This window comes from Oxyura jamaicensis, chromosome 1 (assembly GCF_011077185.1).
Source record: "Oxyura jamaicensis isolate SHBP4307 breed ruddy duck chromosome 1, BPBGC_Ojam_1.0, whole genome shotgun sequence".
NCBI classification, from domain to species: domain Eukaryota; kingdom Metazoa; phylum Chordata; class Aves; order Anseriformes; family Anatidae; genus Oxyura; species Oxyura jamaicensis.
This window is the reverse complement of record NC_048893.1, coordinates 109,433,099-109,460,690: the sequence shown is the minus strand read 5'-3', so window position 1 is coordinate 109,460,690 and position 27,592 is coordinate 109,433,099. Positions and strand designations below refer to the sequence as shown.

Genomic DNA, 27,592 nt, shown 5'->3' with positions numbered 1-27,592 from the left:
GCTGTGGTTTTAGGAGGGGTAAATGTGACCAAACTGTCCTGTTAAGAGAATGAACTCAGAGTTGAAAGTACTGTGATTGCTTTTTCCTATCTGTATTCAGTGTGGCTGAAGGGTGTTTGACTGGATAAACTTGAGTCATTTGGCAGAAGACTGGCAAGGAGAAAACTGAGGTGCTTTTGGCACTTCTGTCTTGAAACCTACATTGTAGTTGCCCTATTGAGAAGCTGTAGAAAGCTCTCTTGATGTATACATAGAAACTGTCATAAAAGCTTAATGCTGTAATGGGTGTGTGTCCTGTATTTCAGCTGCAAATAGCTGTGCTGGATTGTATGTTAGCTTTGTGCGGAGATAATGGTGAGATAAGTACTGTTTGGTCACTGGATTTATTTGTGTGTATGCATCACATGCTTAATGATGATGATCTTGGTATCCTTAGAACAGAGTCAAACTTTGACAAGAAATACTTCTTTAGATGCTGTATAGGTGAGTAAACAATCACTTTGCTATTTCATCAATGAAAGAAAATATTCTGGAAGCTTCTGGGAAGGCTTGGGCTTATTTTCAAAACAAGGGACTGTCTGGATGCGAAGTACTTCTAAAGATCGGGCTGCTTTCCAAACAAATACTGGCTGAAAGGCATGGAAAATTGTTCTTTTCTTTCATAGAGGTACTGTTTCCGTTCTCTGTAGAGATAGGAAGCTAATGTAACAGAGCTGGTGAACTGCCAGTAGACTCAAGTTGTGTTGTTATACAAAATTGGTTTTATCCTGTTTCTGACTTTGTAGGTGAAGAAGCCGTTCATAATCCCTATGGTTAAATAAAAGACATCTGTGAGATAACTATTAAAGCCCCATCCCTGGAAGTGTTCAAGACCAGGCTAGATGGGCCTTTGGGCAACCTGGTGTTGTGGGAGGTGTCCCTGCCCATGGCAGGGGGTTGGAACTGGATGGTCCTTAAGGTCCCTTCCAACTCAAACCATTCTGTGAAAATAAGAAAGGGAGGGCAACCCAGCAAGTGTAGGTGTTGTTACGAAGTGTATTAAGAACAACTCCCATCTATGAGAGAAACTTGATAACTTGTTCAGGACTGGTGGCTTTGCAGCAGTACGTTGCCCGTTACTGCAGAAAGCCGAGGCTTTTTGTTGTCTAAAGTGGGAGTATGTATGCAGTAGACTGCTTTGCCCAGTTTGGGGAGCAGGGTGAAATTAAATATGTGCAAAGAAAGAAAAGATTAGGTAAGAATTAGAATCTGTATGTCCTGCAGATTGTGATCTTATTAAATAAGAAGTAAGTTTTCTTGCATCAAGACTGACATACATACTTGAAGGAATGTGCACAAGGCTTGTGTGCATGGCTTGTGTATGCTCGAAGGAATCAATGGGAACCCATTAGTGGTATTTGTCCAACTTCTGATGTATGTGGCTGTTTCTTTGGAAAAAAACTGCAGGACAGTTTTTTAATCAATTTCCTTTAGTTAGACTTCTTGGCACTTCGGCCGTATCACTTCAAGCTGATAGCAAAGATCTGTTGGCTAATGGAAATAGTGATTAAGGGCTTGAATTTTCCTGAGGCTCCAGGGTGATAGTGAAACAGCTGCTGTTGCAGGCAGTGGAAAGTATGAATAACTCTTGCCTGGGGTTGTATAACCAAAAGAATAATCGGATCAGAGACTAGGTTAAATCATTGTGACTTCTGACTGTTAAAAATGCTGTTAGCCCATGTGTTCACGCCTCACTACAACATATAATTTAATGACACTAAACAGAGCCCACCTATTAGGCATGAATAGATAGTCTTTGCATCAGGAGTCAGATACTTTCCACTTGAGAAACCGAGTGTGGGAGGAGGTCATTCGCCTGAGAGGTGTGTAATAACCTCAAACAAATTTTGAGTTTCTTCGGTATATGTCAAGCGAGTTTTAAAAGCGATACTAGTAACCTAGCTGATAGCAGATTAAGTGCATTAATTCTTGACAGGAGATGTTTGGGGGGGAGAAATTGTTCCCTAACTAACTACTTGAGATGCAGCTATGTCTCTTGTTTCTTCCTTGGGAAGCTGCCAAAATAAAAACTGTGCTCTTATCAATACTGGAGTACAGCGATGAGGTTTTTATCTCCCCTGCTGAGAACAAGTGAAAGCTACATACTTCTAAAGCTACAGGGGAAGCAGTCTTCTGAAACGCATGAACTGTATTTGTTTTTAGCAATATTATTTGAAGCATAAGTTTATAAACAAAAGCTGTGGCCTTGAATATTCAGGAAGTTAAAACAGTTTCAGGAGTTATTTTCCGATAAGTCTTTTCCCTCTTCATCTAAAACAGGTGTATGTTTCCCATAAAAACAAAAGTGCATCCTAAAAGTTCTGTTGTTAGGCACTGCAAAGCTTTAAATGGCAGTGGTTTTTTGTTACCAGTAGTGTTTCAATAGTAAAGTTACCATGAGGCATCAAAGGTTAGGTCAGATGGTCATAGGTATTTTGCATGTTCTTCTTGCCAAGATATTTCCATAAACAGTTGCAGTAATACAGCCCTTGTGTTGCAATCTTATGCCTGCTGCAATGAAAGGGTTAGTTACCTAGGAAGCTTCACAAACTTTGCAAACAGGCTATTTGGCTGGTAAAAAGCTGTAATTGATATTCATTATGTTCAGAAATATAGCTTATATAATTTATCACACTATGTAGCATGTCACTAACTTAACATGTCTGAGAAAATCACAGAATATTAGACACTAAGCTTACCAAAAATGCATTTGATTTAAGATAAAAATCCAGCCTCTTCTGTGGCTCATTCTGTTATCTTTATCAGAATATTTTAAAAATGCTTTTGAATCTTCTGGGTATGCTTAGTGTGTTCTTAGAAATACAATCACTAATTGCAGTTCTATTGTTCTTCTGCTACCCACCCAGAACATTCTTTAAAAATATTTTGAAACCATCTTCCATTCTTCCTTCCCTGACTCCAGTGGAAAATTTCATTCTTCAAAGTTCACAAAATAGCAGCCTGCTTTTCAACAGCTCTGTGGTTTTCTAAAGACTCCTGAGTATAACCTTTTTCCCCTGACTTTTATTTTTCCCTTGTTCACAGAGAACATAGTAAAAGAGTGGGCAGATAAATGCTGTAGAATACATAACTTGTGCTTGACTTTGACAATAACTTTCATCTTTAAGTTAAACAAATACTGCTGTCTTTCTATTAAGAAAGTCCTTAAAACCCCAGAATCCATGCTGTTTTCATGCTGTTAGTCCTCTTCTTCCCCTACCTTCCTCCTCCAAGTAGTAGATTTGGCATGAAAGCTGCATCTTTTTTAATGTTAATGAAACTTCTATGATTAACTGTTTATTAAATTTAATCAAGATTATGGTCATATCTTCAGCGAGTATTACAGAGCACGTGTGCCTACCATAACTGGGGGGTGGAGGGGAGATAACTTGGAGGAAAAAAAGATTTTTGTGGACAGAACCTATTTTTACATGTTAGAAGTGACAGCTAAAGAAAAGTGACCAAAATAACATTCTGCATATCTCTTAAAAATATTAAATCCAAAGTAAGTAATATCTAGATTTAGCTTCACCTGTTAACAGTATTAGTCTTCTAAAACATAGTTGTTAAAATCTGACACGTGAAAGTGACAATTGTAAATATAAGGTATATTAAGTGTATCAGAATGATAACTGACAACATGCAGCAATGAATACTCCTATAAGCAGAAATCCTCCAAATGACAGTTAACTTCAGTTTGCTACCTGAAGATTCTCTTTACTACTATAATAATCCTCCGCTCCTTCAGTTGATGCAGTCCTGAAGGTTTATTTAAGGCCTAAAAGATTATAAAATATATATATTCGCTACTCAAAGGGGATGGAGCAGTGTAAAATTCTGTGTAGGATTCTTAAGTACTGATGAGAGTCCGTTCTTCCCTTCTATAACATGCAAAAGTTTAGGTATAACATCGTGCCATATTAGTTTTGAAACATTTATCTCTGAAAATGTTCTGAACTAGCTTTTTATTTAAAAAGTGGACTTCAGGTAAATTAGGAATGTTTCACATTATAGATTCCTGCAGACAAAGCTGGTGTGGAAGTAAATGGGAATAGTGAATAGTCAAACCCAGCTGTAACTTGCAATGAGGAGACTATGAAGAGCCTCAGATGACGTGGCAGGGACTGAATTGGTGCTGTTGAGTGTCCTTTGGTCTGGGAAGCTTATGACAACACTGATATCTGTTTTGGTGATGGGGAGTTCTTTCCCACAGTTAAGCAGTTGTTGCAGTTATTTGTAGTAGTCTCTTAATTGCTATGCTAAGTAAAGAAGCAGAAAGTTTGTGATGCTTTAAAAAGTACAATCTAACATCAGTTAAATACAAATCTGAGATCACAGAAGAACCAGACTGAATGTGACAGTTAATTTCTGATCCCTTAGTGGCTAATCGTAAATTGGAAAACAGAAGTTACCTAAGTTTGTGAGTCTGTGCTGTCTTTGCTTCCATGTCTGCCTTTCACAGAGTAAGCCTAATTTAAATTCCAGAAACTCAGTCTGAGACCTACGGTTTAACCATAATTGTTAGGAGCATAGTTGCTCTGTCACTTAATCCTTAAATATTGCCCAAGTATTTTTACAACAAATCTGCGCTTTTAAGAGGAGATAAAGGATCCCATGAAAGCCAAGTAAAAGAAAAACAAAAAACAGCTGCAAAACTTCAGTGCACGATGTAGTACAAGCACTTAAACTCTCATCAGCTTGTGCTAACATAGTCCCTAAGCCCAGGTTGTGTCAGGAAAGGCACCTGGGTCCCTTTCAGGCCCCCGAGCACTGGGGCAGCTCTTGGGCAGGAGAACCTGCTCTATGTAGCACTGGGGATTTGGTAGAGCACTGACTAATAGTTTTTTTTTTGTTGTTTTTTTTTTGGAGGGTCAGCCATGTTCTTCATGAGCAGTTGGATACTCCTAGTAGGAGGGAAGGCTGAGAAGTTTGTGTGATAACCCATGAGAATCTGGGGGAAATAGTCCTTGGAACTGTAAATCTAAAACCAAAGTATGACCACTGGCAAGTAAGTGCTATAAAAGGCAATACATGGCAATACAACCAAGTCATCCTAATTCTCCATTCTTGAAGAGGATCATCTATTTGTTTTAATAGATTGGATGTGGAACACCAAAGCTTACTGCTGAACAGACAGATTTGATTGCAGTTATTTTATTGGAGCTTCATCCATCTCAGACAAAAGGAGTTACTGTAATTGCTACATCCTGCACTTGTTATGTGATTACAGATGAAACAGCTTGCAGTGGAGTAATTTAAAAGAATTTTCCCTGGTTTAGCAGTGTGCTTTTTTTTTTCCCTCCTTCTCCTATAAGGAAAAACATTATACTGCAAGTTGATTTATTTTTAAAACTTTCCAGGGTATGTAACTAGTAGTTTCTGAGCCCTAAAACAGCCAGCAGACTTTCTTATAGCTGACAATGTGGTATCTCTTGTAAAGTCATAAGACAATGGTTTCTTAAGAGATCTGCTAACATTTTTTTCCCCCACATCTTTTTTCCAAGACATATCTGTGCTCATTATTGTTTAATCCCTCCCGCTTGTTTTAAGTATCACTTTATTGTGCTGACTGCTCTGGTGAGTACTTTGCATTGCATATCGTCTAATTTGAGGATTGCGTAATTATTTTGAATTTAAATCTACAAAAACTTTGTTGTAACATTCCAGTTGCGTAATGTAGAACTGGAAATGCTTGTAGGCTTACTGTTCTTGACAGGTTTTGAATGCCAGCTAAAATTTTCCTGGTTGGCTTTACAAACAAGCAAGGTAGTGCTTTCCTTTAGAGGCTGTGAAAATTAAGTGACTTTGAGAAATGACCAATGCTTAAAAATAGCATTTATGAAACTGTGACTCGTAAAAGAGTATCTATTAATTGTGCACAAACTGATTTAATGAAGAAAATGAGTATGCTAGGTGTTTTCACTCACAAATTTTGTGCAATAAAGCACTTCATCTCCAAGAAAGCTTTCTGCAGAAGTACTCCAATCAAAACAATTCATCTGGAAAAAGTGATAAGCCTTAAGTGTTCACATGGGAAAGATGTCTTTATTTCTGTATTTATTGAAATGCTAAGTATGCAATCCTAGTCTTTCCTTTGACTAGGATTTTATTGTTGCAGTAACTTAATGAAGTTCCTCAGAAATACCTTGGAGAGTGGCAGTAATAGCAAACAGGCTAAGAATAGCTTAGGGCAGCACCCTGAAGGGAGCTGTCTGCCTTTCTTCCTTGGCCTGATAAAAGGCTTCATGGCTGTATTTTCCATAAAAGTGCTTGGGGAACTATGAAAGCAGGTAAACAACAAATTTCAAAATAGTATGGAGACCTGAGAAGTTACCTCCACGTTCAATATCCCGCTGAAATTTCAATATTATTGAAATATTAACTTTCAGAAATAAGTTTCCAGCACTATAAGATTATTCCTATTTTGATAGCACTTCTGTTTAGATGGGTGGTATCATGCGTTTGTAAAACTGATAAAACCAATAAAGCTTAGAGCCTAAACACTTCTGGTAATTTCAAAGAAGGGCTTAATGGAAAGTCCAAAGAAACTTGCCTGAAGCAAGTAGTGTGAAGTTCTCATAAAAATGAAATTTGTAAGTCAAACTCAAGCCAGAAGCAATGTGAGCAGCGCTGTGTCAGACTGTCTGGGAAGGGAGGAACTGGGTAATCGATTGTCCTGTTATGCTGCGAAGAATGTCTGGTGAGAAAAACCAACCTGTTACACAGCACAGCAACCCACATATAAATGGGAAACAAGGTTACATGTCTTTTTCACTATACCCAGGGCTTACCTGCATACTAAACAGAGCTACAGTCCCTTACATTGCTTAATGATCATGGGAGGAGGTGAGGGTCCTGGGAACTACTTTGAAGGCACATTTGTTTAAGTAGTACCCTCCAGACTCAGGCTTGGCCAGAGGAACCAGAACTTTGATCAGGTACTGAAGTCAGCCCCACTGGTGTGTAATGTGTTGAACTGACACCAGGAGGGATTTTAGGAACCAGTCTGGCAAGTAGTTTTAAAGAACTTGTAATTATTTTACAGTCCCTCTATGTAAACAAATTATTTGTAATCTTGTGACTTCCAAGAAAAGAGCAAACTTATGATTGAAGATGTGAGTATTCAGGGAGGCTCTTCCTAAATTTCCTTATAAAAAAAAAAAGTTTCCTAGGGCATCTGTGACTGGAATTCCTGTAAAAGAGATTACTTAGAAAATCGAGTGAAATACATATACATTTTTTATAACATTTTTGAAGAAAATAAGTATTTAGATTTGCATTAAAATAATTTTAATCAAATTACTGCCATCCCTCTTCCCAGTTTCTCTAGACTGGTCTCGGAGGGTTTTGTAGGTAATGCTTCCACAGAGATGCTCCTCTTAAGGGCCTGCACAAATTTACCTTCATGTGGAACATCATCTTCACCTAAATCTTAAAAGAGGTTGGTGCTTGTAATTACCACACTTGTATATGGAAGTAAGAAAAATTATTGGGGAAACTTCAGTTCCTCTCGTGTATCTATGGATTTGGGATTCACGTGTACATACTTGACTCTTTAGTTTTCCCCTCCCACACGTACTGTGATAGAGGATAATGTGTCCTGCTATTTAAACACAGCAGCCCTTGCTGGGTTAATGGAGATGGCATTAGGTCTGCTGACAGCTCTGCTCTTCTTTGGGGCTTTATTTTTTGCAGGTGCTGTTTGTGTTTTCAGTGGAACTGACCAGTCTCTGGCTTTTGAGGTTGCCGTGAAATCAACTGTCAACCTGTTTTCAGTCTTGCCTTCAGTGGTGTTAAACAGTTAAATTCCTATTTATTGATAGTTTGTATCCCACCCCCACCTCCCTACAATTTTGGCGGTGACATCTAAATAGTGATAAATCCCTATTAAGAGGAGCTTACAGATAAGGACTTGATCATCCTTTCATTTGGGAAAGTGGCAGTGTTAACGGCATTAACTTTAACTGGGAACAGAATCGGCATAAAATAGCGATGTCAGGATCGGGACAAGCAAGAGAGGATAAAATGTGCTATTAAAGGATGTACTAAGTCTGGTTACATGTATAAGTAGAACTGCGTGTAAGCCTAGAGTAACTTGTCAGAAAAACAAGCGCGTACACATTTCTCATGATAGCAGTCATCCTGGGCATAGGAGTGTCTGAGTTTTAAAAAAAAAAAGTGTATTTGGTAGGATGAACTCATTAAAAAATGCTGTTTGCTTTTAAAGAGTCTTGAAAATCCACCAAATCCACAGTTAGAAACTAGACAATGAAAATATACTACTTTACATACTGTACAGACTTTGTGAAATGTTTTCCAGGAAAGTAGAGTACAGTCATGAATCACTTATGGAAAACCCAGTGGAATGAATTAGTCAAATAAATATTTGAGTGACCAGTCTTTGCCTTATGCTATCAGGAAATAGTGCAACTTTCCATGATTTTATACAAATCATGGGGCACAAATGAGAAGCTGTAGTTAGAATGGCTAGCAGTTACAGTTGCTGCTCTTCGACTTTCTTATGGCATTTCTAAAAACTCTTATTTTGAACTAAACTTAGTATCAGACAAAAGGTGTGGCTATTTCTGAGAAATCTGCAAATATTTACGGTGCTCAGAATTTCTTTACTTTCTTCCCCGAACTTTCCTCTTTACCTGTGTTTCTCCATTGGCATAATTTAAGATGGGGGGGGCCGCTTCTGCTGTCTTCCAAACCTGTTGCTTATCTTCTCTCCTTTGGCTCTCAGGCTTTCAGGGTAACAACTAAGAAAAGTCAAAAACTGTGCAGTTGAAACAACCATGGAAATGAAGTCTTCCTTCTGCATCAGTACTTAATAAGTTTGATAATGTACCCTCACCTCAGTGTTGATTACTGTTCTCAGTTCTGTTCAAAGAACTGGCTAAAACTAGCATCCTCATACTCAGTCCATTGGCCAAAAGTTCCTCTGCTGGATGGTGGTGAATATTTCTCTTAATGTTATCACTCTAACTTTCAGCCAACTTCTGCAGTCTTTCACCTGTGCAATGGCATCAAGCGTGTGAATTTTCAGTTTTTGCCCTGGCAGGCGTGATCGGAGTGGTGTTAGTGATTACAGCATTACAGTACTAAAAGGGTACATCAGAAATGCCAGAAAAAAGTGCACATGGTGAGGAAGTACAGTTTTCAGACTTCCTTGGAGCATATCCTGCAGCAGGTTTTGTGACTGTGCTTGCTGATCCACCAGCCTGTTGGGAGCTGCTGGTATTAGGAAGGGAGTTGCTTGCAGTTACTGACACCTTTGCACAGGTGTGAAGCTATGAGTGTTGGCTGACTGACAAGTCTCACTCCTTGATGCTTCCTCCAGCCTGACAAGAGCTGGTTCTGCCAAAGGTGACTGCATCCAAGTTCTTTTAGGGGACTGCATGGGAATTGTTTGTTTTGTCAGCAGCATCTTGTGCCTGGATATATTTTTGGTTAGACCAGTTTGGTCTAGTGGAATATGTTCTGTGTCTTGTTGATTAAGTTAAAGCTGTTGTGTTAACTCTTCAGTTAAATACACCTGGAGTAATTTAGTGATAAGAAAGGGCTCTGAGAATAGATGTCACTGTTAGCAGTACAAGATAACATTGCACTGAAGACTGAAAACAATCTTCTCCCTGTCTCTGTATAGAGAACCAATTTTGAAACTACCACTGCACTTTGCCATCCATTTGGATTCTTTTTTCTCCTAAATTTTTGTATGCTTGACCAGATAGCCACTCCTAATTCTTTCTGTCCCTTCTGGCCTTTTTTCTTTCTTAAAACCCAAAGTGCACATGCTATATGCTAAATGCACTTTTCAGATCATCAGTTACTCACTGTGCATCTCAGTCTTTATATGCAGTCAGCTCATTTTTGTTTTGAGCTCTGGAAACTGAACAGAAAGACTTTTTTTTCCTAAGATAAACTTAATGGTTTTATTTAATTTTTATAGTGTATGGATTAAATAAGGTCCTAAAGCTTGCAAATTCCTCTGTACACTAAGCATATTACACAGATTGCAGAACAAATGTCTGTCTTACTCTGCATGTGTGTTCTTGGCTGTCATCTTCTACAAAGTTCTGAATCCTCCCATCTTTGTGTGCCATGGCATACACTGGTACTTGTTCTAGCTTGTCTGCAAGCTCACAAGAGCTGCCTGGTTGGCTTGTGTCAAGCTGAGTAGCTAACAACTAAGTTTTGCATGCTTCTTCCTTGGTCATCCAGCTCTCTCCCATCCCTGGTATTTTCACACACATTTCTATTTAATCATAAATGCTGTCCTTTAAGCCTTCATCCTTGTGTCATACTTGATTAAAACTTACTAGGAGGCTCAAGATAGTCCATTTATTTGACCTACTGTCTGATGACTTTGAGAAAACTCTCCCTATCAGTTTAAGGGACATTTTTCTTCTGTAAATTTATCCTTGCATGAAGGAACTCTGGAGGGAAAAAAAAAAACACATTGTTTATTGTGTTTATTTTTTTTTTTTAAAACCTTGAAAGATCATTCTTGAAAGGATTAAGTAATGTCCTGAGGAGATTATCCCTGAATGGTCTCTCAATATAGGGTTATAGGCCCTTAGCAATTCTCCTAGCGAATGTAGAGTACTCCTCAGAAATTCCTACCCTTTATGATGCTGTTTGCTAATGACTGTTTCCTGCTTTCCGGGTGAGAACAAGCTTTGTGGACTTTCTACGATAGCTCCTAGATGTACAGCAGCCATAAATATTCCTTGCCCTGCTCTTCTGTTTCCCAAAGAGACACCAGCTACTCTAGGCTAGATGGTTTTTAGCTTCCAAGTGCTGGTTGGCTTTGAGGTGCAGATGAGTGGGATGGCATTCTGGTGCTGATCAGGCTTTTTGGCAGCCTTACATGAACTGGTGATAACTGCATGTCCTGGTTGCACTACTTCTGGTAGCAGTTCAGATTAACGCCTTCATTCCATAAATATCACTTCTCAAACAAAGTAGGGGAGTTCTTTTAGATTTATCTGTAGAAGGATCTGTTCTCTCCTCAGCACGTTTATTCATGACCACTTCACTGGTGCTGTGCAGGAGTTAAAGCATTGGAATAGCTTGTTTGTATAAGCCATCCATATGGTCTGACAGAATGCAACACAGATTTTATTACTTCTCATTTTGTTTCTTATTCATTAAAAATATTTTTCTCAATGAAACAAAATTAAACAGAAGTTGTTTATCTCTTCTAGAGTAGTTGCTATGTATAAGATCCTAAGATACTTTTTTTTAATAAGTCCACTATTCTGTTCAGTCCCTGCAGTTTTGCAGATTTTTAAATATTAGTTTTCAGCACGTCAAAGTCACTTTTCAAAGCAGAATGATGTTTTTAATATGAATGGCAAAATAGTTACCAGTAAATATATTGTATGAAAAATGTTTTTCTTCCAGAATACTTGAATGAGGGCAAAATTTTAATTCATTTACAATGGATTGAGTAAATTCCTTGCAGGGGTGGAAATAGGTTGCAAAAAGCTTTTAAATTTTGGAATATAGTTGCTATATTAAAGTTTTCTAAGTGAGTGTAGTTGGTTACTCAAGTACTCTGTTGTGGAATTTCCAAATTACGGCTTTTATGTTACCCGTCAGTGAACAGGAATTTAATGTTTAATGATTGGAAATGGAAGTGTAAGTCATGGATTTTTCCAAGGAAGGAATAAGCACACTGTAGGTATTTATTTTCCTGATGGGTGGCTGGAAAACTGTCACACACTTGATCTGTAAATAGCCCTACTGTGATACAGCACAGCTCTATATATTCTATTTGAACATATGTAGGCTACAGAATGCAAGCATGACAATTCATGTATTTTAAGCTCCTCTTAAAAATCTTGTAAGAGTCTATCCAGTTAAAACCACTACTTTCTTTCTTGGCAAAGCTTTTGGAATCTGTGTTTAAAAAAAAAAAAAAAAAAAAAAAAAAACATTAGTGGTTATATGAATTTTTATCCCTCAGTGGAGCAACTGTGGAGTGGATAGCTTCTGTGTGCAGTCAAATGGCTGAATTCAGGACTTGGCCTCATAGAAACCTTGCTGACGTCTTATAGGTGATGCACACTTCTGCGGTCAAAACTTTGGATGCATTGGTATTATGGCTTTCTGCTGAAAGGACATACAGCTTCAGGGTACAATCTGTAGTTTCAGACTTCAAATGCATGCTTGTAATTCTATTAAGAACACATTTGAGTGGGATTTCTTCTATGTTTTCCTTTTGATACAATAGAAATACATGCGGGCAACTTTCTGTGGAATTTTCTTCTGCCGTGTAACAAGTTCTTGAATTAAAACCAAGAAAAGCAGCAAGTTAACCGGCATTCATTGAAGCCAGATTGGGTTGCAATTCACATATCTTTAAAATGGAACATTTTTAAATGGAGGGAGGAGAAAGTTGTATCTTTCAAGAATTATGGATTAAATAGTAAACAAAACTGTTGCAGGTTTTGGATCTCTTTTGAGGAGAGACTGACTGACTGTTCTGAACTTCTCTCTGAAACTTTTTAATTCAAACAAAAGCACTCTAAAGGTAATCCAGACTCTAAGCAAGCCACTATGCTACTTCAGCAAATGTCGTCAAAGAATATTAATAGCTCTTGAAGATTTTGCATCAGCTGTACTCGATCTGTGAGGGGGAGTATACATAATGACACCTGTGTATTATCTTTGGATGTAAGACTATACCCAAATTCTCAAAAGTCCACAGGCATAGCATTGAGGAAACATCTTCATGATCCCTCTTCCCAGAAGCTCACAGGTTGTATGGAGGTAGCACCTTGCTGTATAGGGGAGTGGGAGAGCAAACAGAATGCTGCTTGCAGCATGGCCCAAGCTGCCTTTTGTACTTTCATTAGCCTTGGAGTATGTGCTTGGTTTTGGAGTATGTCCAGGCTGTGCAGAACTTATCAACGTAGTTTTAATAAGAATATGCAGGTGGAGCTAATGATAAAGCACTGTTTAACCAGCCATGGTGAACTGATTTGATTTCCCAGATGTGATAATGGAAGTTTCATTGCAGCTTGAAAGACCCAGTTCAGTTTGAGTGTCATCAGATAAAGAGCAACTGGGTTGTTTTCCACTATCAGATGTCACTTGTGAAATTTTCACTTAATATGTGGTAAGACTTGTCATCTTGCAATGTACTCTGAAATTGAGGAGTAAGTGTAGCGGTGTAAGTCATACCAAGACAGAGGTTGGTGGCATGCTAGTGGCTTCCAAAGTAATCAATAGAAATGGCAGCTGGCTTCAGAGTTTTTCTGCACTAAAGAAATTCGGAACTCTGTTCAACTAGCTGAGGAGAAATAGCCATCATACAATCCTTGTTCATTGGTTCAGAAACCCCTAAAAAGGCTATCTGGCTGTTCCAGAACAGATTTGAAAACTAGATTCAGCCTTGGTTGCTCAAAGAAAAGTAGTTAGGCTTCTTAAATTGGTTTATCTAAAGCTTTAATAAGCAGTGATTCATGCTTTATAATGGTAACTCTTGATTTAGATGTTGAGTAGGGAGAAAAGATAAGCTGACAGATTCATTCCTTCTGCTTTTTCTCCTCAGTATTGACCTTTTATGATTACCTCCTTCATTATATAGAATGTGCAAAGTGAGATAAAAATATCTTGTGTTCTTTGGTCTATTTAGAAAAGTTTCAATGGATGTAGTAGGATATTGCATCAGCAGTGCTATTGCCCTTATAATCCTTATGTGGTGGTCAGTGAGTTTCATAAAACCAAAGAGCCAGACAAATGTTTATCAACATTTTGTTCTTTTAAATGTTGCTTGAGATCAAGATTTTATTCTGATGAATGTATTGCTGAAAAAAAAACTCTAAAAGACTGCCTTTGACATTTGAATCGGGATCATAACTCTGCCCAATTATCTCAGGATTCGGTTTTTTAAAGACCCTATTTTATAAAATATATCATGTCTTAATGTATTTTTTAGTGTACTTATCTAAACAGATTCCAGTTTTACTGGGCTGGGCTTTTAAAATCATAAATGAAATTGAGGTTTGTGTTCTGTTGGCAGTTTTCATTTATGTTGTGCATGCCTCTTCCAGCTCCAGGATGGTAGGCACTTGCTACCAGGACATCTGGATATTGGACAGCTTTCACCACACTGGCTTCAGTTTGATAGAGTTGGAGTAAAATATTCTGAGTTGTGTGACCGAGGTGTATTACTGTTGGATCCATTACTGGTATTTCCCCCCTGCTTTACCGGAAGAAATTTGAAGAACCTGGTTCCTGTGTCTTTGTCTGCCTCCTTTCTTCCTCATAAGCTGTCACAACTTGATTATCTTTATGCACAAACTTCATTCCTCATCACTTCTTGTCGTGGTTGCTGGTTTTACTTGCATCATTATCAAAATTTATATATGTCAAGGCTAGCACTAAAGGTTTATTTCCTCAAAATTTGGTCTCTGGTATCTAAAAGATAACTTGTTTGAAGGCTAGTGTACAAGCCCAGCACCAAGATACTCTCTAATGCCCCTCAACTCACTCTATTGCATGGGTGATGTGTAGAGGCAGCATCAGAGTGCACCACTCCAGCTGTGGTTACTGTCAGAGTATGTTTGACATGTTTAAAGAATGCATGAATCCAACACTAAGCATGTGCCCTATCCCCTGGACCTCTCCCTCGACCAAATCTGGCTTATAAATAACTTTACAGCTGTTCCATCTTTACAAAACAGGGCTCATCTTCAGAAGGTGCCCCCTCACAAGAAATAATGAACTGAAAACCTTTTTTTTGTTTTAGTAGCCGACTTGTATAGCATTTCTGAAATAATTCAAGAGAGCAGGAGACATCTTGCAAATCCACCTATCCATTAATTACTTACTATCTCTTTTCCCACACTGGTATACAAATAAATAACCTTGAGAAGGACAGACTGATGATGGCTTTCCTATTTATACTGGTAGGAAGAACACTTCGTGCTTCCTTTATTTCATAGTTACACAGTGCTTAGAGATATTACTTCATAAATTGGGGAATGGGGGGGGGGGGCGGGGGGGGGGGCTTATTTTTACAAGCAACTTCCTACAGCTCTGCAGTAAATTGTTTACAGATGCTTTTCCTAGAGTATGCAAAAATGAACTTAAACAGATTGCTTTAAAAGCCCTTCTTTTTCAGTTGATAACAGATGTAGATGATCTCTGGAGAATTTTCCTTTTTTTTTTTTTTTTAAATCTCCACTCTGAGGAAAGGATTAATATAGATACCTATATTTATAGAAGCTTTCAAAAAGTTTAAGGAAAAAGAGAAGAGTAGTTTAAGGATTTCCTTCCCTTTCCATAGTTAGGTTTTTCTATTGAGGCATGTGCATCACTTCCATGAGTTAGATTGTGGTATTGTCCCCATCACCATCTCTTTCCCCTTGCTTTCTTAAAGAAATTGGCACTCCATCTGCATCTGGCCATGGGAATGATCATATTTACATTTGTCTTGGTTAAAGAAAGATGATCATTGTGGTATTTTAATCATGTCTTTTAACTTTATGATTTTTCTCTTGCATCCCCCTATCTTCAAACATGTAATGGATTGACCTGTAGTATTGCAGAACAGTCTTTTCTAGGCATTTTCATCCAATTCCAAGCAGCAGCTTGTCTTCACAAAGGTGGTTTTTGAAACCAAACTTTCTCTTGGGATGGGGAGGGGAGAAAGGTGGAGGCAGGGGATGATGAAGTCTTTATAATTGACCTCACAGTAACTTTTTCCTTCTTCTCAGCCCACTTGCCCAATTGCTGCAAAAGAACTTCATGTTTCACAGTATGTTCTTTCTAGTGTATGGAATTAAAATGAATGAGTTTGTGAATTTGTACAGAATAACTGGAGAAATAGTGGAGTTCTCTGAAAACTTGTTTTGATTGGCTTTTGTCCTTCTATAATTTTAGGTATATAAAATTGTTTCAGTCTCATTATTTTTAATAGTGTGTGTTCTACACATAATGATGCAGAATCTTCATAGCTTTTCTGCTTGCTTTTACATAAACTTTTCTTAATTTTTTTTTTTTAATGGTCATTTGTCCCTGCATGTTCTGCTGTTTGGAAGAAGAAAAGATTTCCTTGAAACAGCTAAGTCCAAAACAGAGGTGATACCACACCCCATGCACATGGCCTTTGTTTTTTATTGTCGATTGAATGTAGCCATGTTGATCTATGAGAAGTCTCTACTGACATACCAAGTATGCTGCTGATCATTTTGTTGAACTAGTGCTCTTAGGCAAGATTTTAAGCTTAATTTCTGAAAAGTTTGTTTTTTGTATCTGAAAATATTGTCCAACAGTTCAGTTTTTTATAGGCATTGAATATCTTTTTTTAAAGACAATCCTATATGGTGCTTGGTATAACTTGTAGTACAGACAAATAGGCTTTTCCCTTGTGTACCCTCATATATGGCATCATATGCTTATATTTTAAAGCTGCATGAATTTTTGTCTTTACTTTTATGGCTGGAAATTGTGACTAAAATACTCGTTCGCATATGAAATAGTGAATGGTCATGTGTCTGCCATTCCACATTATAAACAAAGTTAATGAGAGGAGTTGATGATGACAGTCTTAACTCCATGCTTCGTGCCCCTTTTTCCATTTTGTCATTGTGTGGGTGTTACCTTGACTTAATACACTGCACGTAGCTCTGTATAATTTGGAAAACCAGTCTGCGTACTTGCATTGCTCTGCTCTCTGTGATTTCTTTACTGTAAATACATTTGCAGATGTTCTTGTACAGTTTATTCTATAATACCAAAGACTTTTGTTTTTTACTTGTGGAGTACTTCTCTGCTAAATGTACTAACTTGTGGAGTACTTCTCTGCTAAATGTACTAACACACTGCGTATACTTCCTTGTAATCTCTTTCTGATAATCTTAGGAATGAGTAGAACAATGAGTGCGCAGCTCCACAAAAGCAGAAGAAACTGTCCATTAACCTTTTCAGCTGTATGATAAGTCTCCCATATGCTCCCTGCCTTTCTCATACATTATATTTGTGTTTCTGATCTGGATTTGCCTGGCTTAGAAGAAGCATGTACAGCTATGTCGAGGGCTGTGTTACTGCCTGACTGCATAAGGAGGTGTGCAGCCATTTCACTGTTCTGCACTGGACATGAAGGTTGTCTGTCTCTTGGTGCCCAGCCTAATGTAAGGATTTTGAGGAGAAAAAGAAACAAGCATGACTGATCTGCCAGTTTTCACTTGGTAATAAATCCTGCCACACTTGCAAAAAGAAATCATGTCCATTTTTCCATTCAGTCTTCATTTGGGGGGAGATTTCTTTTTTTTGTTCAGAGGGGAGAGGTTGGAATTTTTTTCATTTTGACTAGTAAAATGAGACTGTGTTACTGTACGGATATTTTAAGTCAAGTGACCTAACTCACTGCCCTCACTCTTGGCTTTTTGGGTGAGTCTGTTGACATTGTGACTTCTCTTGCTCATCGAGTAAGCTTTCAAGCAAGCCAACCAAAAAAAAAAAAAAAGGGCACAACACAAAAAGCCTCTACAGCAAAACAACCTGCCTCTTGAATCCCAAGGGCAGGAACTGAAGGTTTTCTAACAATAGAGAATGTTACTGTTTCCTGACTGCTCTGTTAATTTGCAGAGCACCCTAAAAGGTAGTTGAGAAAAATGCCGTCGAGGACATGTGCTCACTACTTATTTCAGTGGGTCTCACTTCAAGACTCTTTGGTTTTACCTGAATGAATTTTCGAGTCAACTTTTAGTGTTAAGTTCCAAAAAGGATCACTTAATAAATTTTCACATTCTCTCCTTCACATCTGTCACATGCAGATATCTAGCTGTCCTGCTCCTGCATTGGCAAAAACAGTGTAGGCTAGTAGGTCAGTCTGCTCTGTGTGCACTAACACACACCTGAATTTTAACTTCCTAAACCTAGACATGCGTGGGTAGGTCTGGAAGTTCTTTGTAGTTTACTATCTGCCCCCCCTTCTCCTTTCCCATCCACTAGTAAAATGAAACCAGTAAGCATGCTTATTCATTCTAGATAACTTCAAGGTGTTTATCCCTGCCCTAAATAAGGGCGAAGGCAAGATAATTAATGTGAAGACAGGAATAGAAACTGTATGTTTGATAGCAGAAGATCAGCAAGTATATATAGTGGGAGTGCAGGGACTGCAAAAGGAGCACTCGCCAAGGGTAATTGTAGAAGTATGCCAGTGAAGAGAGAGAAGAATGGACTACATTCTGATTTATAGCTCATACAGTGGTTGTTTTATTCACTTACAGAATTACCAACATGCTTTGTTTCATCTTAATTTTCTTTCTTGATATTGACAACATAATCATTTTTTTGTGACTTGCCTTTTTTCTGCTTCTGTGGTCTCATTTCCTCCTCTGTGCCTTACCTATCTTATTGCAAGTAGAGATTAAATTCTAGAGTCAGTAATTGCACTTGATCATTTTGTGTTCACACTTCCATATGCTCATTTGACACCTTATTTCTCCTTTCTCTCCTTCCAGAAAAACAAAAGGGTCTGTTAAATTTCTCTGCCTGGGACATGCTGCTACTAATGGAGCATCTGTCAGGAGCTACTGAGGTTGGGGAATATTTTAGTGAGCATCTCTTCTGCAGTTTTTAGAGGCAGAGCTCTTTTTTTTTTTTTTTTTTTTTTTTTAAAAAAAAAAAGCTCCAGAATCTGTACCCTTCAGTGGAAAGGAGAACTGAGAGAAACAAGGCCAAGTGTGTTGTCACTTCACCTGAATCTTACCCATTTAGTTTCTCACTGCTGAGTACAGCAGCATCCTATTCTACCGATGAAGTATTGGCCATTGTTACCCAGATGAAGGCATAGATCTTTAAGCAGGTCATCTCCTCACCCTTGGTCTCTTTTCTGTGTCATGTGGTCAGTAGGGAGTCTCAAAGAGAAGACAGAAGCAGCAAACTCTCTGAAGATGAGAGGAGGAAAAAAAGCCTACTCTGATAGTATCAGAACAATGAATTTACAGTGCTGATTGTCATGCAGTGTTCTTGTTCCAGGTAGTTCATTGTGGCTAGCAAACATTACAGGGCTTACAGGGCTTGATCAGCACAGAAGAAACATTGCAACACTGTCAGAGTTTTGTAATAGTGCTTTTGTAATTTGGCTCCTACAGTACATACATCTCAGGGGTCTCAACTTAGTGCTGCTGTGTTATTTAATTAAATAAAACGGGTACTGAGATTGAGAATATACATCTTTTTTTTTTTTCCCCTTTAAATGAAGGAACCCTTTTGTTTTGTTTTGTTTTTAAGCATTCAAGGTAATTTATTTAATCCATTAATTGAAACATTGTAGACTGCACTGTTCTAACAAAGCATAGCATTAAGGGTATTAGGTTTTACTTCAAAGTGTTCTTTTTCAGGTTACCTATTCTCAGTTTATTCTGTATTGTGCATGGAGCTTCAGTATGTAGTCATTATCATTTTTTTAACCTGAGTTGTATCTTTGAGTGACTGGTGACACAACCTTACCAAAAAGTAATAACAACAATGCATAAGTGGGATAGACTACAACTGGTTTCTTTTCCTTGCTTTTGAAACTGATAAAGTAAAATTCTACTGCATATCAGTGGAAGAGCCAATGTTTATTTTAAATTCAGAGAACAGTGTGAAAAAAATTGTTTTCTGAGATGTTAGATGTTCTCAGAACTGGTTGGTATCTTCAGAGCCAACCCAGTAATACAGCAGGCTATGGTCCTGTTCTAAATGATGAAGTTAGGTTTGAGAAATGGCTGTAGGAAGACTTGTAAAGTCATTTTCTATGTGCTTTATCCTCAGTAAGATGTAAATGCCCTTGAGGATGATAGCAATCAAGTGTTTTCATTTTTTGTAGGATTTGGACCCAAATTTAAGTTGAGCTACAAAGGGATTTAAGTACCTAGAATCTCCCTGCCCTACTTTAAGCCGAGTCCAAAATAGGGCTTTAGCAGACCTTTACAACCACTGGACTGCAAGGAAGCTTTGACGTGCTCACCTATATAAAGGTCTGCAGTGAGGTTGCTGGAGGATTCATTCTGTTGAGCAGCTTGAAAACAGCCTCATGTGTTGGCCCTGTGAGGCTTCATGGAAGCAACATCCTTTCCACCTGTCACCCACAAGTCACCCAGGTAGCCTCAGAGTGCACCAGGTGACTCTGACTCAGCAGCAGGTTATAGGGGGACCTTTACTTTCTTATCAGTGGCTGTAGCATTCACATAGGATGTGGGAAGCCAGTTTTCAGTTTCCATATATGCCCAAATGATTCATGGCCATGTTTTCCAGATGAGCATCCAGACCACTGGTCCACAAAGTCATGCTTGGCGCTTCCACTTCCAAAGTCTGTAAGACACTCGATGACCTAATTCCAGGGCAAGAGCAGGATTCAAGACATACTCTGCATGATTTTCTGTGTTAGCTCAGGTGGTTTGCTGCTCAGTGTGATGGCTTTTTATGAGTATCTGCCTTCCTGGGTGCAGGCGGTGATCCTGAAAACTCAAACCAGTTCTTGCTGTATATGTGCCAAGTGAAACCTCAGAAGTGTTTGGTTGATACTGCAGTTCCTGCCCTACGCTCACCAGAAGATGGGATGCAGCATTGGTTGTTTCTCCCACCCTTTCTGTCCTTCAGGCACTTGGTACGCTAGGTGCTCCTGAAGCACTGGAGCCTTGTTATCTGTTACTTCCTTCTAGGCGTTGAGTTTAATCTCACCGACAGCATCTAGGCCAGTTGTTGCATTGTCCTTCCAACCAGCTTTTTTCCTGGAGTTGAGCTTTTTTTAAAGTAGGGGCTTCTATGAAGAGGTACTAGGAAGTAGGTCTTGAGTGGTCTTTCACACTAAGGTAATTTATATGCCAAGGTAATTTTGCAACAGTAGAGTTTGACTGCTAAATGGGGATTTTGGCCTGTGGCACAGTAAGCATCCTGAACTTCTAGCAAGCAAGTAGAGCCTATGGAAATCAAGAAGGCTATTTATGTGAATAGTTACACAGGATTAAATATTTATGAAATAAGGGTTTAAATTAATGACTGTTTATTGTGTTTGAGAGTTTCATAAAAATTGATGATTCTGTGATAGCCTCGTTTTATAGTCAAATGAACTAAATATAGTCAAATGCACTTAGAAATTTGACTTCATTATGAATTTTGATCTAAAGCTGTGTGGGAAGTTTCCAAGTAGTCTGGAAATTCATTAAGCTTCAGCTTAAATGTAATGAATTACTTTAAAATGGTAATGATTTTTTTTGTGTGTGTGAATTGTTCTTGATACTTCTTGGGAAATGTTCTGAAACAAATCTATGAACCAGTGCATGTTCAAAAACGTAGGTTTCATAGCTCATCACTGCTGTTGGTAGTTCAGGTTGTCTCTTAAAACCCTACCAGTCGATTTCTGATGAAGCTGCATTTATTTAAATAAATAAAAAAGTTTGCTTATGGGGCTCATACTGGGTTCGTAATAAAGTGGGAATGGAAATCATATCCATCTAGTTGCATTGGAGAAAGCTTCAAAATGAATTCTCACTGTAATGGGGAAAAAGTATTTTCATAGATCAATGCCTCCTAATCTCTAAATTTCAGGCTGTGTATTTTTTCCAAAAAATTACTGAAAGCTATTGACCTGAGGGATTTGTTTTCCGTTCCAAAGTCTTGAAATTTTCCTCCTGGCTAATTACAGCCTATTACTCTAGACTTTGGTCCTTTAGCAGTAACATTTTCCATCTTAAGATGGGTTGTCCCATTCCAGTGAAGAGCATGTTGTCTGAGTGCTGAATGGAATTACTACCAGTGGAAACTATGCTGCAAGAGGCTTGATAAAGCAGCTGCTGTGCAAACCTCAGCTGCTTTTTCCATCCTCCCGAGCGCTGGTAATTAGCATAGGGAAGCTGACTAATGTGCTGACGTCACCTCTTTCCAGTAGAAGCTTACATTTTGTTCCTGACTGCCTCAAAGCATGCAGGACTTTGTTCAGGAATTCGCTGTCACATACAGGATGCTCTGAAACCTTTCCTTTTTTCTTTTTTTTTTTTTTTTTTTCTCTGAGGGGCCGGACTTGTTTCCCTTATAAACACTGCCTGCAGAGCCAGCGGCTTCCTTAAAAGTAATTGGTTTCTGCTGAACGGCAAGTATTGCCTTAGCGAAGCACAAAATGCATTTTAGAAATTTTAACTACAGTTTTAGTTCTCTGATTGCCTGTGTGGCAGATAGCGATGTCTTCAATCAAGCAGAAACAAGGGTATGCTTTATTTTTTGCTTTATTTACATGGACTGCTGGAATGTTAAAAGTCTTGAGGTGCTGTACAAAACTGTTTAGAATGCAGCTTACCTCGGTAGCTTCTTGACTTACAAGAAGTCAGTTTAATGTGAGGGTCTTGGGTCTTACAAGTCTGCAACAGTATGCTCTGATACGAATGAATCTCACGAATCTCACTGTGGAAATTGTTAGATCTTAAGCTATGGGTTTTTGGAAAAAGATCAGAAGTTTACCTTTAGACATTTCTCGTCTGTGTATTGTATTCTTCACTTTCATACATGTTTTCAGCAATGTTGATATTATAATTTTGGTAGTAAGATTCTCATAACTTATAGTATATACATTTTCTGGTGTTTTTTTTTGGTTGGCACTATAGTTGTTAATAACAATGTTAGAACTATAAGTTCTCTCGGATTTGTATTTCACTGATTAGAATTAGTATTGTGTAAGTAACCCAGTCCTGATACAGTCAGTTGTTGATTGCTAAGATACCTTAAGTACAAAAATAATGTTTTGTTCATTATCATACTGTTACCATGATATTTATGACCTATATAATTTGCACGCACTAAAAAACTACAGATATTGCACAACTCTTGTAGGCGCTCTGAGATTAAATGTTGAATGTGAACTTTGAAATGCAATTCAGCATGGGTTTCTTTTTTTTTCATATGACACATGACTAAGACTTTACAAATGCAGGCTTAGTTTTCATGGTTTCATCCAGCTTTCTTTCCAGTACAGTAGGCTAACAAATACAGGCTTTCTGTGTAGAGGGTTCTGTTCTTGTCTCAGATTTCGTTTTGAAGCTTAGATGTGGCTCAGCAAGAAGCAGGACAGCAGTGGTTTTAAAATATCTTGGAAAATATCTTTGAAATATACTGGTTACGTATATAGCTGACGAGTTTGTGAAACAGCTCTTCAGAAAGGAGAACAAAATTTTGAAGTAATATCTGCTGCCTTATATAACCTCTGTTGCTTTCCCTACTAATTCAAAATGTGGCATAAAAAAAATGCATGCAGTTCTATATATCTTTATATTTTGACTTCATATTCAGCTTCCAGTAAGCTTTTATGAAGATAAGGTATCCGAAATACCAGCATGCTTGATCTGTCTCCATCTCCGAAATAAGGCTTGTAACTGATTACTGTGTCCTAACGTGAGCATGAAACACTTTGCAAGAGCATGCTGACTTCACAGCTTTCTGCTTTTTTCTCCTCCTTTGCTCTGGTGTCCTCAAGTAAGAGTGGAAGTACGCTTTATTTAAAAATAAATAACTTAAAAAATCTATATGGTTTGCATAGATGTCCTAGGAGCCCAAACATTAAATGCATCATGGAGATTACCAGCTGTTGGTAAATGTGTTTTAGTCTTTTCACACAGTCAGGACAGCAAAGTAACTCAGCTGCAGATCTATGAAGGTATGAGGCTTTGGTCCAGTTCCTATACTTACCGCACAGACAAAACAGAAAGTGTGTCAAAGGCCTTTAGGAGCTATCTGGTTAGTGCTTAAGACTTTTTAGAAGAGCGAGTGGGAGCTGCCTTAGAATTCCGTTCCAGGAACAGAAGAGGCTATTAAAGTAGTGTTCAGTAATATCTTTTCTTACCATGCATTTTCCTAAGTGAAAGTAGCAGCTATTAAAAAAGGCGATGTTCGTGAACTTTATTATGCATGCTGAGTCACTGAAGAAAATTGCTTTTAGCTTGCAAATAAGCTTTTTTCATTTTTCTCTATTAAAACTGTTGTGTTGGTTTCATTGAAAATTACACACTTAGACAAAGGCATGCTTGGCAGTCTTTTTTTAAGGCCTTTGGATATTAATTTTGTAAAACAAGCATTTCTTTTCAATATCTTAGCAATACCATTAACTGATATTTTATTATGTTATCAAATCAGATGCTTCTTATTGATAATAAACTATTTTCTCAATTAGGATGTAAAAAGCTTCTATAGAGGAAAAAAAGAACAAACAAGTGATAGGTTAGAAAAGTGTTAGAATAAATAAGAAGAAACCTGAGCTATAACAAGTACACCAATTCTCAAGAGTGTTGATATCCCCCTCCTGACAACTGCTGTTTATTTCTGTATTTCGTTAGAGAAGATATGCAGTGCTGCATGTTGACTTTCTTTGGTCCTTTCTTTTCAGGCCAAATTTGAATCGCTGTTTAGAACATACGACAGAGATACCACCTTTCAGTATTTTAAGAGCTTCAAAAGAGTACGAATAAACTTCAGTAACCCTTTATCTGCGGCAGATGCTAGAGTCCAATTGCACAAGACAGAATTCCTTGGAAAGGAAATAAAACTGTATTTTGCTCAGGTAGGTCTCTGTGATTATCCTTGCAAGGTACTAAAGCTGAATTTACTAGTGGTAAGCTTCCACAGGTCTCCACTCATGCTAATGAATGCTTAATTTTTCATTTTGGTTAGAGAATCACAGGTTGTTCTAAAGCTACAAGTATGTGGAGGCTCTTGCCTATTTTGCACTTATGTCTCCTTTTGTATTGCTTAGATTCCCTTGGGGAAAGAGTAGATGATAGTGATCAACATAGGCAAAGATAGAATTTATGGGGTGGGGAAAGCCAAGCGCATTGGCCAGCAGTACACACACAGAAGAAAAGAATGCTCAAATGGTATGTGCGGGAATCTGAAGTGTAGCAGTACGTGCTCAGGACTCTAGCACACGTTTGTTCTTGAAATTGTCGTCAGTGGAGCTCTCCAGCTAGCTATCTTCTCCCGCTAAAGTAATGAAACTGTCTCAGGTTCTGGTAATCTGGGTGCTTTTTGGTGGCTGCTGTGTATTTTCCTCCATAACCTTAATGGGAAAATTAATCTGTGTGTCTGTTTCAGATGTCAATAGGGACAGTCCTGAAGGAGCCAGTTTATTTATATACCTTCTAGAATTCTCACCACTCTCACTTGTGGTAATAAGTTTCAACACCATTTGTCATTAGGCCTTAAAGCCCATATCCAGCTTCCTCCTTCTTCAGTAGTTTAAGAACAGATATTTTCTGGTGAAATTTCTGTAAAACTCCATAATGAGAAAATGTAGATGTACACACCTCATTGCATGTTTCATCAGAGCTGATGGATGTGGTGGCTCGTCTGTATTTTGTATACGGGGTCTTTCATATAGCTGTCTTCAATAATACTGTTACATGCTGCCACCTTGAGTGCCTGCTATAGCATAGCATCTAGCCGATGTTAAAATTCCTCATTAATGATGAATTCATCAATAGTAGTGAAATAACTTTATTTTTTATGCTTTTTTCAGACTTTGCACATTGGAAGCTCGCATTTGGCACCACCAAATCCGGACAAACAGTTTTTGATTTCACCTCCTGCCTCTCCACCTGTTGGTTGGAAGCAAGTAGAAGATGCTACTCCAGTGATTAACTATGACCTTTTATATGCTATCTCCAAGTTAGGACCAGGTAAACAGGATTAGAAACACCTAGGTTTTTCTCAGCTAAAACACCTTTTCAAATGAACTCCTATAATTTTCCGAATGAAGTACTGTTCGCCAGTTAAATGTATAGCATCAGAAAAAGTAAGCTATGGTTTCTTACATACACAGTAACTCAACAGGATCATTTGAAGGGCCCAGACCTCAACAATATGATGTTTTGTGATTTATAGAGAGCATGAATGTTGCTTCAATAACACGTTAGCTTTTTCACCAGAATTTTCAAGAAGTAGTTTCCTAAAAATAGAGGAAGTTGAGTAGTGGTATGCCTTCTGCAGAGACAGGAAAGTCCTGTTTCAGATGAGGACATTAAAGCAGTTAACAGTTATGTAGCTCTGAACTAGAATTACCTCCCTGCATTCTGAGATAGTTTTCCACCTACACATACTACTATCTCAGTGTCAAGCTGGTTTGAGGCACTATTTTTCTTTTGGAATTAAGAGGAAGAAGTTTCTGCCACTCCCAACCAACTCCTTGGTATTTTCATCTTCTGCAGTTTACTCAGTTATTGGCAGCTTTGAGGTTGCTTCAGCCTGGGAAGGAAAACTGTTCCTTTCCATCCCTCTCTGTTTAAATTAGAGGAGATAACAAGAATGCATGCTTACTGTTTATTACCATTCATTTCTATTGCTATCTCATCAGTTGCTTGTCATTTCAGCTGTGTAGGCTGTTGATGCATCTATTTATTAAAAATACATAACACCACAGAAAGGAGAAACAGTTCTACCTGATATCTGTGTTTTAAATTAAATAATACTTTGTTAAAAAGTTCCATTAAACTGAACTAACTTGTATTTTAGCTATGCTTCAGGGATTGATATGATCTCATTCCTTGATGTCATTTTATATCTCAGTTTAAACAACTTAATGAGAGTTAATGCAAATTTAATTTTCCACAATTTACAGTTTGCAACTCTTATTTAACCTGTTTGCAACTGTCCTATTAGGTTTAGGAGAGAGAACAAATGAATATATTTAGTAGCAGCATCAAAGAGAACAAACTATAGTCTGATTTATTTTACTGTAATATTTTTATATATCTGCTTACCAGTTTAGGGAACTTTTATTACATCAGTAGGAAGGGGTGGAAAAGATGGTAGAGGAGAACTTCTACTTCCTCATGCATCAATTGTACAGTAGTGTGTTATGGTTGTCTGTGGAGCACTTTATGGCCAACTGTATGCTGGTGAAACCCACAGTTCCTAATGAAAATAATGTGTCTCAGACCACTAGCGAATTACTCTTACCTGTGAAGTTTCATACATTGCGGTCTATGGAGGGATAAAAATCTATGCTTATGCTACGATAAAAAATGGAGTAGATTATTGCAAGTTTTTAATAAATACTAAATTTTAAATAGTGTTTGAATGATAATGGCCGGAACAATTTATAGGAGAAATACCACAGTTAAAGTGAAGGTATAAAATGGTACCAAAATCATTTGTTTATCCAGAAGCGTGTAAACTAAACAGATAAGCCTGATTAGGTCTTTCAAACGATTCATTGAGAATACTCCTGACATACTAAATATTTTTACCAAAGATTTTATTTTCCTGAAATCAGTTTTTGAAACAAAAGTCCCATAAGATTATGCTCGTTGGAATAAAAGTCATTTTGGATGAAGCACTTGGAATAAATAGCGTTACAGCTTGCTGATCCCGTGAAAGCTCAGAGCTTGCTTGGTGGGTGCTGCTTTCTTAGCTACAAGCTTTCCTCTTAAATTGTATCCATACCAAAAAGAAATTTGTATGTCTTAAGTATTTAAAAGTTTACTAAGTAAAAGCTGGTGTTTTTGCCCTGCAAGTTCTATTATTAAGATGCCCTACGGTAAGCTTACTGGCAGATCTGCAATCC

The 27,592-nt window shown here is 38.0% G+C and overlaps 1 protein-coding gene across 2 annotated transcripts in view; it reads left to right on the top strand.

The window, feature by feature from the left end:
• The window catches only part of RCAN1 (regulator of calcineurin 1), a 40,107-nt gene that overhangs the window by 8,705 nt on the left and 3,810 nt on the right, over positions 1–27,592 (top strand). Inside the window, exons 1-3 of one of the 2 annotated variants that reach the window (XM_035315720.1) lie at positions 22,061–22,252; positions 24,419–24,592; positions 25,547–25,706. In XM_035315720.1, the coding sequence (XP_035171611.1) occupies positions 22,166–22,252; positions 24,419–24,592; positions 25,547–25,706 (421 nt within the window). In that variant the 5' untranslated portion in view covers positions 22,061–22,165. Of the gene's footprint in view, positions 1–22,060; positions 22,253–24,418; positions 24,593–25,546; positions 25,707–27,592 lie in introns of those variants that run through there. The other variant, XM_035315719.1, reaches the window with a different exon arrangement.